The following is a 14,703-nucleotide window of genomic DNA, read 5'->3' as shown; positions in this document are numbered from 1 at the left end:
CACAGAGGCCTCTGCTGTGTGTTGGTGCCTGCATGGGGCACTGCCAAGGGTGCATTGGCAGCATGTGTATGTGCGTGTGAATGTGTGTGTGCGCGTGCGCACGCGCACGTGTGTGTGTGTGTGTGTGTGTGTGTATGTGTGTAGGAAGAAGCATTCGCTCTCTTAGACCTTGCTTCTTTCTGTGGTTCGGTTTCTATAGAGACACTTCCTGTGGAAGAGAAAAGAGGTAGTGAGCTGGTGTTTCAGGATGTGAGGGCCCGCAGGAGCGGAGCTGGGCTCTCTCTCTGCTGCCTGCCCTTCGCTGTGCAGGCTCTGGCCAGAGCTGCCCACAGTCCCCATGGTGGGCGCCCCCCGCAGTGGGGACCCGTGAACAGCAGCGGCATGCCAGGGAAGCCCAAGCACCTGGGCGTCCCCAACGGACGCATGGTGAGTGCGGGCTCCAGGCCAGGCCCACAGGGAGGGGGTGGGTACACCCAGGGTGGAGCCCAACAGGCACACCCGGCAGGGCTGGGCTAGAGCCTGCATGCTGCCAGCGGGCGGGAGAAGTTGGGGAGAGGCAGCAGCAGGTGGTAGAACCTGGCACCCTCATCCCAGGACCTTCCGGATGGTTCTGATGGGGACCTGGGGCCACTCCGGTGATGAGGCCAGAGGAGAGCAGGCATAGGCTTCTGGCCCAGTCCCCACTGCTCTCTTACCTACTACCTTGGCACCATCTGGGGCTGACTGCATCCTAGGGTAGCAGGGAGTCCCGGCATGCCCTTTGCCCCCTGTACACCCCTACGGGGACCCAAGCCCCCATACCTCACTTAACCTCAGCCCCCTCCCTTACCCAGTGTCCTGATGCCCAAGGTCAGGTAAGGGGCAGCCCTTAATGGGTCACTGACCTCCACCTAGACCTACTCCAAAGGCTTCCTGCCAGAACTAGCAGTCCTTGGGCAGCCTGGGATGGGTCAGCAGGGTCAGGCCCGGTTGGCACAGCTTCTGTCTGTTCTATTCCTGGGCTACTAGGACGGGTGGGGGGAGCTGAGCACTAGGGTGCCCCTGGCTGCTGCTAAATCCTCTCCCTGGCTGCTTGGCATCCAGGTGAGAGCTGCCCATGAAGAGACCCGCTTCAGCAGATGGAACTGGCTGTGTCGGTCTTCTCTTCTCTCCCTAGGACACCAGGCCACTTGGCAGAGTCCCAGCCCCTCCTAAAAACTCCAGAAAGTCCAGTGTCCTAGTCGCCTACCCAGCCCCAGCCTAGTACTGTGGGACAAAGCCAATGGGTCCAGAGAGACCTGGGTTCTAATCTCAGCTCTGCTGTCCCTTACTAGAGGGTCCTCTCTGACCCTCAGTTTCTTAATCTATAAAAGGAGGAGTTTGAAATGGATTTCAAAGGCTTGCTGAGACGATTAAGTGGAATAATGAATATGAGCCCCCTGACCCACCATGGGGGTTCCATAAATGTCAGCCCAATGCCCCCCTTCATTCTCAGCCCCTTTTCAAGGATCCCCTGCCTCACCAAGAAGCTGAGCCACTCCCCACCCTTACTCCTCCTCCTAATTCCCAAGACCTGTCTCCATACCTCTTCCTCCAGCATCTCTTTATTGGGCAGGAGAGAGGCAAATCCCTCCAAGCTGACCATGTCCCCCACCTCACTATCTCTACCATCAAAATGACTTTGGAAGTTCGAGCATCCATGGGCCTCGCACTCCCTGGAGGCATGATGCTTGGCTCACCCCTCCCAAAGCATCCAGGCCAAGGAGGAACACACCCACTCCCACGCCCACCCCAGAGGGCAACTGGGTTGCTGCTTCTGGGCAGTGCCCAGAACTGCAGGGCAGCTGAGGGGGCCCAGAGAGAGACCCAGCCTCTGCCCATCCCACATCAACTTATAGCTTCTCTACTCAAGAGTCATTCAGAGCAGGGAAGGCCCCCAAGCTCTACCCCCAGCCCTGCAAGCCCATGGACTTGCTTTTCTCAGCGACGTTCACACACAGGTTTATCCTTGCCCTTTCCGGGCCCATTCTGAACTCTGTGCCACCTCTTGGAATCCTGAGGGTCACAGATTGGCCACTTGCTGGCCATCGGGCAGCCTTCTGAGGCCACACTCAGCTGAGACAGGGAGGGACAGACCAGCATCGGATATGCATAGATGTAGGCCAGCTGTCAGCCTCCTTCCATGAGTCACCTCCTAAGGGAGGTTCAAAGGAGTACATGACGTGCTAAGGGCAGCTGGAAAGAGAGGGACCCGCATTTGAACCAGGCCAATCTGACTCGATGCCAGGTCTCCTCCACCTCCCAGAACTGCCTGGCTCCGTCCTCCCCCACCTCCTCCTGCCACCAACCCCACCCACCACCACCATCATTACCTGCTGAGGCAACTTCATTTGTCAGCCTCGTCTTTCTGCCACTCAGCTTGTCAGGGGGTTGCAATGAAACCTGTCACTTACAGATGGCTCCCAGCCTCCCTCCCAGAGATGCCTTCACAGAGTCCCAACTCCCACTTCATTTGTTCACTCATGCATTCATTCAGTAATCCCTCCTTAGGGCCTGCTCAGTGCTGGCCCTGTCCCAGGCATCAAGACCAAGGCCCATCGCCCTAGGCCCTGCCCTCAAACAGCTCCTGGTCTGGCAAGGCACAAAAGGCACGAGCGCAAATACCAGAATAAAATTAAGGTTTGGGTAAGAGCAGTAGGTCAGGAATAGAGAAAGCTTGAGGAAGGCCGGGAGGGAGAACAAACTTCTCCACTCACTTCATGCATTGTTGGTGTGGAAGATGTCCTGAAAGGATGTGCCAGCTGGAGGAGGGAAGAGCATGGGGAAAGGCCTACACGCAGGGAAACAGGATGTGTGTACAGGGACAAGGCCCAAGGGCTGGCGAGCCTAAAGCCTGGAGAGGAGCAGTTATTGCATCCTGTCACTCTCAGGGTGCCCAGTTAGTCTCCCTGCACAGGAAGACCTGCAAAGCAGAGCCAACAGTACCTTGGCCTACATTCCTGGAGTCTAGCTCAGGGCCATAAGGCCAGCTCCACAAAGCTGACTCAGGCTGAAGAGCCAGGCAGCCAGGGTTCTCAGTGGGTCTACCCAGAGAGGATCTCTGGGCCTCAGTCACCCCAAGCCGGGATGAAATAAGATGATGATATAGAGCGCCAAGCCCAGAAGATGCTCGGTAAATCAGCCCTCCCTTTGAAGTCACCCCTCCAGGGGGCAGAATTCATCCAGGAGCCCCTGAGCCCTTTACCCCAATCGACCTTGCCCATCTATGCCACAAGGGCTGAGGCCCTGGGGCTTCCAGGTCCCCGGTACGTCTGCTGTTCACCCAGGAAGGCAGCTCAGTGGAGGGGAGACATTAGGTTTCCAGAGTCAGGCACACTTTGGCCCTAATTTCAGCTCAGGCACTTCCCAGCTGTGTGATTTCTTTGGGCCAAGGTTTCCATATCTGTAAAATGGGCGTAATAATACCTGCCACATAGGATAAGGATGTGAGGTTGGATGTGTGACATGGATGTGTGCCGTCCATGTTCTCTGTCTGTCGGAGAGCTCAGGAAATGTCGGGTCACTCTCATCTTTGTATTCTCAGATACCAGTGGCTCCCCCAGGGCCCATTTCCAAGGAAAAATGTTTGGCAAACTGAGTCCAGACCATGGGTTGGGGTTGCCGCTTGGCCACCACACCCTTCCTCCTCCTTTCTTCCCCTTTTCTCCCATTCACTCACCACTTCTCCTCAGGCAAGCCAGGGTGGGGCAAGGCCAGCCCTGCTCAGCACAACTTCCCCAGACCCAGGAGCCTGGGCAGACCAGGCAGCGGCAGCAGCAGCGTGCCACTCTCCCTGCTGCACACCTGCCACATTCACAAATGGGGCCTCGCTGACTCACCCTTCCTGGCAGCTCCAGGAGGTTGGGAATGCTGAGCCCTATGCTACCCGGGGGGAAATTGAGCCCCAGAGAAGGGAAGTTACATGCCTCAGAATGGTCAATCTGGAATTGGACCCCATCCCCGCTCCCTGCCACCTCTGGATCTCCGTCCTGTCTCAGACCAGGTTATTAATATCTAGTGGGGCAAGAGGGGCCCAGGAAGAACTTCATGGGGCATTCGGAGTCAAAGCATCCCTGGCAAAGGGGGTGCCAGCGCCTCCTGTGAGGGCAGGGGAGGGCAACTTGGGCCCTTGTGGCTGCTTGGGAGCACCTGGGCAAAGAGGGTGCTCTTTGAGGAGGGAGTTCAGGCTGATTCTCTCCTATGGTATAGGCCTGCCCTCCAGGAGCTACAGGCTGGTAGGGGAGAGGCCTACAAATAGGTGGGCAGCAGTGTGGTGGGCAGGGGGATTCGAGGCAACTGGTGTTTAGGGAAGACTGATGTCAACAGTCAGAGACTGGAGAGCTGTAAGGTGGGGGAAGCAGGAGCAGATACCAGGCAGAGGAAACAGTAAAGCAGGAAGCAGGAGTGTGAAGGGGTGTGGGGAAAATAGAAGTTTGATGAAGTGTAGGGTGGAGGTGAGGGGGAGGGCAATGGGGGAGGCTGAAGGGGTTTATTAGTCAGGCTCAGGCAGAGCTTCAGCGGTAACCCAGCAACTGCTCTGCCTCCCAGAGTGAGGAGTGGGGCCGGAAGAGGGCCTGGGAGCCAGCCCCACATAAAGACACGATCCATTCAACAGGATGTAAAGAACAAAATGAAATAGGAGTGAAGCCAAGCCCAGGGCCCTCTGCCTTCCCTGGGGTCCTGGGCTGCCCAAGAGCATCCCGTGCCCCACCCCCTGACACATGAAAAGTGCCGTGGAGAGCCCTGAGCAAGGGAGAGGCTGAGTCCTGGGTTGGAGGGCGGGCCAGAGAGAGGCCCGGTGTATGCTGGGTGCGGGGAAGAGGGAGGGCCAGGTGGCCACCACGGAGTGGGAGGGGAAAGTCAGGATGGTTCCCGGAGACCTGGACGGAGGGCAGTAACCAAGGCTGGGAACAGCCACAGAGCAGCCTGGGGAGGAAGAACGTGGGACAGGCAGGTGCAGGCATGAGGGCAGCTGCCAGGAAAGGGAAAGAACAGCTGGAAGGGACCTTGGGCTTCAACTTGTCCCCTTCACACACCCTAGGAGTTGAGACTTTGTCCTGCAGCCCCGGGAGAGAATTCCCATGAACCTGTGAGATGGGCAAGTGCAAAGGCAGGAGGGCGAAGGCTGGGGCAGCCAGGGGAGGGCGTGCAGGGTAGTTCCACGTCCAGCCTCCCTCTGCACAGGCTTTCCCTCCTCCTCCATAATGTCTTAGCCCCGTGCTCCAGCTTGGAGGCAGGCTCAGGGAGGGGCCCAAGGTTGTAAAACTAGAGAAGGACAGGGCTAGGATTTGAATCCGTGTCTGACAGACCCGATCCCTGTGTTCGTCCCTCGACCACAGGGCTTGGCAAAATTGAAAGCTGAAGCAGGGCCAGACACCAATACTAATGCGACAACAATAATAGTAATGTTCCTTGAATATTTACCACATGCCAGACAGTGTTATGAGCTCTCTTTCTATGTATATTTAACTTATTTAATCACAGCAAGCCTTTGAAGTCCTGACCATTATTTGCCCCATCTGTATAGAGGGAGAAACTAAGGCACAGAGAGGTAAAGTACTCTGCCCAAGGTCACACAGCACAAATGTGAACTCAGGTAGTCTGGGGCCTGCCTCCATAAATAACATAAATGCATCAAACTGGCCCCAGAGACCTCTGAGGAGAGTGTGAACCCCTTCTAGGGAAAGTGGTTGCTGCTCAGGACCAGCCAAGGTTGCCATGCTGGGAAGAAGCTCAAGGTAGCTGGGGCAGAAAGCTGGGGTTTCATGTAAAACTCCTGACTTTCATATGTGGGAAACCCCTTTAAAGTTAAAAAAACCCAAAAACATTCTGATATTAATAATGTCCTACTTATTTGCAGGCCAGCTCTGGCCCACAGATGTGTGACCCGGGTGCTCCCAGGTTGGGGAACAGAGAGGGAGATTCCAGCCGGGAGGGCAGGGAGAAGCTTCCTGGGGAGGAGATGTTTGCAGACTTGTTTCCAGTAGGGATGGAACGAAGGGACAGGTGGCAGAAGCTCCTGTGACAGGACCTAGTGAAAATGTAGGAGGTGAGAGGGAGGAAGGAACTGGGGATCAGTCAAGCCCTGGTGTTAGGAGCCCAGGTGATGGGAGGAAAACCAGATTCAGGGAAGTTGGTTCCGTGCCCTGCTTTGGTGGTGGCAGAGGTAGTTTCCAATTGGGACTGGCTGAGTTGGAAGGGCTTGTGGGGCATTTGGGTGGAGATGTCAGCAGGAAGTTGGCTATGTGTGTTTGAAGCTGGGAAGATGTGGGAGGGAGAAAGGGCCCAGAACAGAGTCAGAGAGGGGTAGAGACCACCTTGTGTGTATAGATGATGAGGAAACTGGAGGATTTGCTAGGAAGACCGAGGGAAACCACTGCAAGAGTCATTTTGAAAGGAGGGGTTTTCTGTTTCACTAATGGTTGGGATTCCCAGAGAAGTCAGAGTTGTGCATGTGGGGGAAGGGGGGATGCGCAGAGGAAGGGATTGGCCTCTACAGCTACTCACAGGGTAGTCCATAACCAGCAGCATCAGTGCTTGGGATCTTGTCAGAAATGGAGAGTCTTAGGCTCTCCTGAAACTGAATCTCTGGAGGTTCCCCCGCCCCGCCATCATTCTAATGCACACTAAAGTTTGAGAACCACTGCTCTCTACTATAAAATAGCATCCTATGCCCTGCCCATGGTGGGGTGTTTCCAAGAGGAGGCAGTTGCAATAAGGAGATCATCAGTTACAGAGACACCTCTCCTTCCTCAAAGACAACAGCAAACATTGCTATAACACCTGCCACATGCTGGCCACTATTCTAGACGCTGGAAATATATTAAACTGATTTGATCCTCACAGCAGGCCCAGGAAGTAAGTTAACTATTATTATCATCATCCCTCACTTACAGATGGAGACAAACAAGTTACTTGCCCAAAGTCATACAACTAGCAAGTGGCAGAGACAAGATTAAAAGTTTGTGTTCCTACCCACCGTGCTCTACACCCAGGCTCACCCAGTGGGTGCTGGGGGTCAACAGGGGTGACTGGGGTGTACCTGGTATAAGTCCCAGGGCACACAGTGGTTGGCACATGATGGAAGGGGAGCCAGGGACAGCCTGAGCAAAACCCTGAGCAAGCAGTGACCTGGCTGAGAATGCCCAGTGTGGCCCTCCAGGCAGAGAACACAGCTCCAGTCCTGGGGGCTGGGCCTAGAACTATCCCTTGAGAATCCACCCTGGGCTCTACTCTGACTTTCTACCTCGGGTTTCTTGTAGGTTGTGGCTGTCTCAGATGGAGGTAAGTGACAGAGTATGTGGAGGAAGCCTGGGCTGGGGTGGGGGTGGGGGCTGAGGGGGGTGTATGTGGAAACAGCGTGGGGATACCCCTGCCATTTGCTGTCTTTCCAGGAAAAGTACCTGAGATGGGATTGGGCCAGGGGCTGGGGAAGGCTGCAAGGCTCAGCTGCACTTGTCCATCCCCCTGCAGAGCTGAGCAGCACGGCGGGGCCCCAGGGCCAGGGAGAGGGCCGAGGCAGCTCCCTCAGCATCCACAGCCTTCCCAGTGGCCCCAGCAGCCCCTTCCCCACCGAGGAGCAGCCTGTGGCCAGCTGGGGCCTGTCCTTCGAGCGGCTGCTGCAGGACCCGCTGGGCCTGGCTTACTTCACTGTAAGCCCTGGGGTGGGATAGGGAGGGCAGATGGCAGTGGCCACCATGGGGGGAAGGGTGGGGGGCATGGGAGAGGGCATGGATGGAGTTTCAGGCTGGCCAGAGTGGGACTCCTCTGTCAGCTGCCTCATCTGGCCTTTCTTTGGCACTCTCTTACTCTTCTCCCAGCTGGGAAGTTTCCTTCTCTCTGCCTCTTATTTTCTCTCTGTGCCTCCGGATCTCATCCCATCTGTCTGCCTGACCCTATCTGTCTGGCTTGGCCTCTTGGCCCTCTCTCTATACCAATCTCTTGGACCACATCCCCTGACTGGGTCTCTGTGTCTCGCCTCTGTGTCTGTGCCTCCTTCTCCCCACCCCCAGGAGTTCCTGAAGAAGGAGTTCAGTGCTGAGAACGTGACATTCTGGAAGGCCTGCGAGCGCTTCCAGCAGATCCCCGCCAGCGACACCCAGCAGGTGGGGAGAAGGGGGAACTGAGGTGGCGAGATGAGACCAGGGCCTGAGCCATGCCCCTGACCTTCTCCTGTCCGTCCTGCCCCAGTTAGCTCAGGAGGCCCGGAACATCTACCAGGAGTTTCTGTCCAGCCAGGCACTGAGCCCTGTGAACATCGACAGGCAGGCCTGGCTCGGCGAGGAGGTGCTGGCAGAGCCCCGACCGGACATGTTCCGGGCACAGCAGCTTCAGGTGAGCGGTCCCGGAGGCGCGGCCTGAGATAAGGGGCGGCGCCTTGGAAGGGAGCTCGGTGGAGCAGAGGCAGGGCCAGATCCAGCGGCGGACCCTGAGCGGCAGAGATGGTGGGGATGGGGTGGGGAAGAGTGCAAATCTGGATGCTGGGACCCAGCTAAACGTTGGGCAGGGCGCGGTTCAGAGGTAAGACTAGAGGAGACAGTGAAGGAGGGACTAGGGGCGGGACCTGGAGCAAGGAAGGGCTGGGGGCTCGCTCCCTAGGTTGCGGACGCCGCCAAGCCCCAGGGCCGGGTCTGGGACTCTGGCGGCTCGCAGAGCGCCCACTCCAGCTCACCGCCCCGGCGCCGGTTCCGCAGATCTTCAACTTGATGAAGTTTGACAGCTATGCACGCTTCGTCAAATCCCCGCTGTACCGCGAGTGCCTCCTTGCGGAGGCCGAGGGTCGCCCCCTGCGGGAACCTGGCTCTTCGCGCCTTGGCAGCCCTGACGCCACGAGAAAGGTGCGGACGACGGCCTGTGGGGGCAGGCGACCGGATGCAGATCTGCGAGGGTGTGCCCACGGTCTGCCTGCGGGTGGGGCCCGGCCCAGTGCCAGTGGCTTCCCTGTATCTTGCAGAAGCCGAAGCTGAAGCCCGGAAAGTCGCTGCCGCTGGGCGTGGAGGAGTTGGGGCAGCTGCCTCCTGCTGAGGGCCCTGGGGGCCGCCCACTCCGCTTGTCCTTCCGCAGAGGTGAGGGCAGGAGCGGGCCGCAGAGATGAGCGGGGTCGGGAGTCTGGGCAAGCCTGGAGGACACCCCCTTCCTCCTACTGGTCCCGCAGTCTCTAAGACTGTGAAAATCGAAATGCAGGTCCGTGTGACCCCCATGTTCCCCTGGTGGTTCGGTTCCCACGCTAGACCCCAGAAGTTTGGGAAGCCCCCCTCAGCAGCGAAGCTTCCAGGAACCCAAACCACGTTAGACCCCTGTAAAGGGCTCCAACAGGGTCCGCCTGGCTGGGGAGAGGCCCCGGCAGAGGGGTTGGGGGAGGGGCTGTCCTGCTCATTCTCCCTCTCCCCTAGAACTAGGGGGCAGCGCGTCAAACTCAGCCTTGCGCCGAGAGTCCCAGGGGTCCCTCAACTCCTCTGCCAGTCTGGACCTCGGCTTTCTTGCCTTTGTCAGCAGCAAATCTGAGGTGAGCCCACTGCTGGGGGAGACGTGGTGTGGGCTCGGGCCACTACTCAGGCCCCTTTGTGTGGCCACCCTCATTCCAAGTCACCGGCCCCACTTCATCCTCCACTTGATCCACATGGCCAACCACTCAGCCTCCTCACTTTCTTCCTGTCCTCACCACATTGGGCCCCATGCATGTTATGGGTGCACATCCTCTTCAGCTGATGTGTGTGCACGTGTGGGTGCCCAGGTGTGTACAGCACGTGTGTAGCAGTCAGTGGGTGGACCTGTCTCTGGGTGCCCATACGTTTGGGTGAGCATACATGTATTCCTGTAGGAGGATGTATCCTGCCTGCCTACAAGTGTGCCCTTGGGCATGTGTATGCCTGTGTGTGCCCCAGTGAGCTTACATTGTCTGTGTACCTGTCTGTGTGTCCTTGCGTGTGTACACATCACCTCCCTTGACACCTGCTCTGAATCAGAGCCACCGGAAGAGCCTTGGGAGCTCAGAAGGCGAGAGTGAAAGCCGACCAGGGAAGTATTGCTGCGTGTACCTGCCTGATGGCACAGCCTCCTTGGCCCTAGCCCGACCTGGCCTCACCATCCGTGACATGCTGGAAGGCATCTGTGAGAAACGAGGCCTCTCTCTACCTGACATCAAGGTCTACCTGGTGGGCAATGAGCAGGTGCGAACCTGGCCTGTTCCCCAACTCTAACTCCCTTTCTGATCCTGAACCCACCCCCATTCCTGTCTCTGCTCAGCCATGACCCCAACACCAATTCCACTTCTAATTCCAACCCCATCCCCTATCCCCACCCCCTTCCTAACTCCAGCCCCCTGCCCCATGCCCAGCTCCAAATCAACCCAGCACCAACTCCTCACTCAAACTCAGATATCCACTCTCATCCCATGGAAATCCTGTCCCCACCCCATTCCCATCCTGGTTTCCAGCTTCAGCCATTGTCCTCACTGTGATAGTCTCTGGGAGGAAGAGTAGGGGAAAACCACTGCTGGAGCTGAGTTTTCCCCTGTCACTCCCAGAGTTCAGACTGCCCATCCCTGAAATGGCCATTTGGGGATCCCTTACTTCCTCTGCCACCAGGGGCACCCAACTGCACCCAACCTATGAAAAACTTTCCTTTAGGTACAAACTAGCATAGCTTTAAAGAGGAGGCTAGGGCAAAATTCACTTAAACTAAACCATCCAATAAGGGGAAATCTAAAGGAAGGATGCTGTATCCCAGGGAGACGCGTCAGGATTTCATTCACCCAGTAAACAGTCCTAAGCTCCTGCCAGGTGGGGGTAGAGAGAGCCAGGCTGAGTTCTGTCCTCCAGGTCCAAAGGCTGGAGGTGAGCTAGGCAGGATGTGATCAGGAGGAGGAGTTGAAGTTCCAGAGAGTTTCTGGGTCAAGGAAGGCATTTCTGGTTGGTCCCAGGAGGCTTCATGGGAGAGGTGGCCATTGATGAGAATGAGGACAAGTTTGCCTGGCAGAGCTGTGGGGGAAGGACATTCCAGGCACAGGTGGGAAGAAGTGCAGGGCAGGTTCAGGGGCCTGGAGCATGGGAGTATGAGGGCCACAGTAAGAGAAGCTCTGCCCACTTTCTTGGGCCACCCAGGCAGCCTCTGCATCCCTGATGGGTTTTCATGTCTGCTAAATATAACTTCACCACCCACACTCCACCTGTCCCTGCAGCACAGCACAGGCCTATTGCCTGGAAGAGGCTGCCTCCCAGCCCCGGGCTGGTGCAGGCAGCAGGGCCTCCAGGGGTGGTAATTACTACAGCTACTTTTATGTACCTACTGTGTGCCAGGCACTGTGCCAGATACTTCGCATCCTTCTGGCCTCACAGCTGTCTTGCAGGGAAAAGCCCTTTTTGCAGTGAGGAGACAAGAAGTGTCCTTAGTAGGTGGGAATGGAGAGAAGTGGACAAGTGTAAAAAAAAGGGACAAGGCCTGGGTGGCTGACCAAAGGTAGGTGGTGAGAGAGGAAATGCGTCCAGCTGGTCCAGTTGGTTTTCCCATGCCTGAGGGACAAGGGGCAGCTGTCCAGGAGGCAGATCCTGACCTGGCTCAGGAAGAGGTGGCCCCATGATCCAGGACTTAAGCCTGCCCCTTAACCAAGCAGCCCCATTACCATTTCGTGCCCACCCCACCTCCATGTTTCTCATAACTCTGTTCCTTTTCCAAGTCTGTCCAGCATTCTTTTTTTTTTTTTTTTTTTTTTTGCGGTACGCGGGCCTCTCACTGTTGTGGCCTCTCCCGTTGCGGAGCACAGGCTCCGGACGCGCAGGCTCAGCGGCCATGGCTCACGGGCCTAGCCACTCTGCGGCATGTGGGATCTTCCCGGGCGAGGGCACGAACCCGTGTCCCCTGCATCGGCAGGCGGACTCTCAACCACTGCGCCACCAGAGAAGCCCCATGTCCAGCATTCTTGCCACTAGGCTCTGATCCAGACCGGTCTTGTATTCTGTCGGCATCTCTATGGCTTACCCGACCACCGGCCCTTCCCTCTGGCCCTTAGGGAGCCTCAGTGGAGGCCCTGGGAGGAAGTGATGATTATTCCCTCAGACCCCGGGGATGGGGGAGGAGGGAAGGAGAAGGAATTTTGAGACCCTGCCTGGCTCCTGCAGAAGGCCCTGGTCCTGGATCAGGACTGCACCGTGCTGGCGGACCAGGAAGTGCGGCTGGAGAACAGAATCACTTTCGAGTAAGTGTCTGTCGCTCCAGTCTAGGGTCCGGGGGTCCCAGCACTCGTTTGGGTCCCAGTTCTGGCTGCTGTTCTCCCTCCAAGTCCGGCCCCTGGTGCTAACCCCGCCCCTTAGGCTAAGGCCCCACCCCCAAGAGGTCCCACCTCCCCAGTTCAGGCTCCACCCTCTCTCCGGCCAGTCCCAGGTGGGTTGGGGGAGAGGCGCGGCGGGCTCTCCGACCTTCCGCAGAGCCAGGGTCCCGCGCAGGCTCGAGTTGGCGGCGCTGGAGCGCGTGGTGCGGATCTCCGCCAAGCCCACCAAGCGGCTGCAGGAGGCGCTGCAGCCCATCCTGGCGAAGCACGGCCTGAGCCCGCAACAGGTGGCGCTGCGTCGGGTGAGCCGTGTAGCCGAGGGGCAGGGGCGGAGCGGGGCGGGCTGCCTGTCCCGCGGGCTGCTGACCTGTCCCCTCAGCCAGGCGAGAAGCAGCCACTAGATCTGAGGAAGCTAGTGAGTTCGGTGGCGGCCGAGAGATTGGTTTTGGACAGTCTCCCAGGTAAGGGACGTTGGCCCAGGGGCTCGTAAGGGACAGCTCTGGCCCAAGAGGAAGGGGGTCCAGGCGAGAGGCAGACAGGAACGGTGGCCCTCTCTGCCACAGGTGTGAAGATCACTGAAGCTGGTGACATATCCCCCTGCCTCAGCCAGGTGAGCGAGGGACTGGGCACCCTCTTTTGCCCTCCAGCCTCCCCTTCCGGTTGTGGCTCTAACCCCACATTCTCACAGGGTGGCCCGCCTACAATCCAGGACAAGGCCGCCCACCGCCCTCCACTGTCCCTGAACTCGCTGGCCCAGGCACCCAGTAGTATCACTGGGAAGCGGCAGACCTGTGACATTGAAGGTACATTGGGGATGATGGTGGCTAGGGACCAGAAGGGTTGGGGACCGTTGAGGGTGGGTGGCCTTAGAGAGCCTTGAGCTGAGGCAGGGGCCTGGATGTCACTGGGGCTGGAACAGGGTCCACTGGGGTTGAGGGACCAGAAAGGCTGGGACAGGGGGCGGGATGGGGGCATTGGTGCTGGGGTCAGGGAGGCTGTGGCCATAGTAAGGGCAGCAGGACTGTGGTAGGCTAGCATAGGTGGGTCTGCACCCATGGTCCCCTTGACTCTGCGGCCATCCCCAGGCCTGGTGGAGCTGCTGAACCGGGTGCAGAGCAGTGGAGCCCATGACCAGAGGGGCCTTCTGCGCAAAGAGGACCTGGTGCTTCCAGAATTTCTGCAGCTGCCTGCCCAAGGAGCCAACTCCCAGGAAGCCCCACCACAGACTGAATCAGCGGCCCAGCCCAAGGGGAGCCCCTCAGACTCCACTGCGCACTCGGCCCTCTGACAGCTGCCCAACCGTCCAGGCCGGCTGCATGGCACCTGGCGGGCCAAGCATGCCATGGGCCCGCTCTGCATGCCCTGTCTGTGCCATGAGTGTCCCTGGCCCCTTCCTGCCACGGGCAGGCCCGCAGGAAGAGCTGGGAGGGGATGGAGAGGCGACTCAGAGGAGTGACACTCCACAGCTGCCACCACTTGGTCCCTTACAGGCTTGCTCGTCCATCCCTTGCTGCCAGGCCACCAGGGGGAAGTGGGCCTAGCCCCCAGTGCAGGTGTGCCCAACACGGAGGGGCGGCGTTGGCAGTGCCAGCCTCCCCACCATGTGCCAGGCCTCAGCAATGAGTAGGAAGAGGGGCCGGCTCTTCCTCAGGGAGCTGGTATGAGTAAGGTCTGGGGGTGCAGGCAGGCAGGCAGCCCCTCCCTCTACTCACAGAGATGCTACTGGACTTTTGGATTTTGCAGTTGGCTTGGGGCAGCTGGGTTTGTCCTGGATGTATGATATTGTTATAATAATAATTATTATTCTGCCATAGGGTGTGTTCCTTGTGTGCCAGTCTACCCTGTGTGCCGCCCCCACCCCCAAACTGTGTTGCCTTTGTCACCAGGGTCAACGCCAGGAAGCCCTTGGGGACCTCAGGATGTACCCCCTGACTTCCTGTTGTCAGAACCTGTCTTCCTGACTGCACAGAGTATGGGGTGTGAGTGTGAGAGACAGACAGAGACAGCCAGAGGGAAGGAGGGAGGGAAGGAGGAAGCAGGGGAGGAAGAGGAGGGAGGGGTAGACCCCTCTGGGCAGCTGTGCCTCTGCTGGTGTCATTGTGCTGTTCTCTGAATCTGAGTACAGTGTCTGGTCACTGTCCTGTTTCTACTGGGGACTGAAAGTGTCTCTAGACATGGCGGTGGGCTACTTTGGATTCATCGAAGGCCTCGAGGAGGACACTGGTTTTTGTGGTGGGGGCAGGTTCTGCCCCCTGCCTGCTTTGGCTGGGTGGTCTTCTCTGCCCCCCAGTGGCCAGAGAAGCCCACAGCCCACACAGGGAGGAGAAACAAGGAGAACCCCAGAAGGAGAGCCCCAGCCTGGGGGCAGAGAAGCTAGACTCAGTCTTGGTGCTGCTGTGACAGAGGAAACAAGGGGACGC

General features: G+C 58.1%; 1 protein-coding gene across 3 annotated transcripts; it reads left to right on the top strand.

Annotated features, from left to right (window-relative positions):
* The first annotated feature begins 221 nt into the window (after positions 1-221).
* On the top strand, positions 222-14,094 carry RGS14 (regulator of G protein signaling 14). 3 transcript variants are annotated; one of them, XM_032627721.1, is made up of 15 exons: positions 222-426; positions 7,281-7,302; positions 7,413-7,670; positions 8,031-8,123; positions 8,209-8,352; positions 8,712-8,855; positions 8,972-9,083; positions 9,411-9,523; positions 9,984-10,187; positions 12,135-12,211; positions 12,441-12,585; positions 12,663-12,744; positions 12,847-12,893; positions 12,972-13,086; positions 13,369-14,094. In XM_032627721.1, exons 2-15 carry the CDS (start codon positions 7,297-7,299, stop codon positions 13,569-13,571), a joined length of 1,743 nt encoding a protein of 580 aa, XP_032483612.1. In that variant the 5' UTR covers positions 222-426; positions 7,281-7,296; the 3' UTR covers positions 13,572-14,094. The 3 variants fall into 3 exon arrangements, with proteins under 3 accessions (XP_032483612.1, XP_032483615.1, XP_032483614.1); XM_032627724.1 differs by having other exon boundaries at positions 223-426; positions 7,492-7,670; positions 12,459-12,585; XM_032627723.1 differs by having other exon boundaries at positions 223-426; positions 12,459-12,585.
* Positions 14,095-14,703: the final 609 nt, after the last annotated feature.

The sequence above is a fragment of the Phocoena sinus genome, chromosome 3 (assembly GCF_008692025.1).
Source record: "Phocoena sinus isolate mPhoSin1 chromosome 3, mPhoSin1.pri, whole genome shotgun sequence".
Lineage (NCBI taxonomy): Eukaryota > Metazoa > Chordata > Mammalia > Artiodactyla > Phocoenidae > Phocoena > Phocoena sinus.
Note: the sequence above shows the minus strand (reverse complement) of the source record. Positions and strands in the feature narration are given on the sequence as shown.

Coding starts and splice junctions, on each gene's coding strand:
- RGS14 (XM_032627721.1), top strand. Junction 8,124..8,208: donor CCGCCAGCGACACCCAGCAG/GTGGGGAGAAGG, acceptor GTCCTGCCCCAG/TTAGCTCAGGAGGCCCGGAA. Junction 8,353..8,711: donor TCCGGGCACAGCAGCTTCAG/GTGAGCGGTCCC, acceptor CCGGTTCCGCAG/ATCTTCAACTTGATGAAGTT.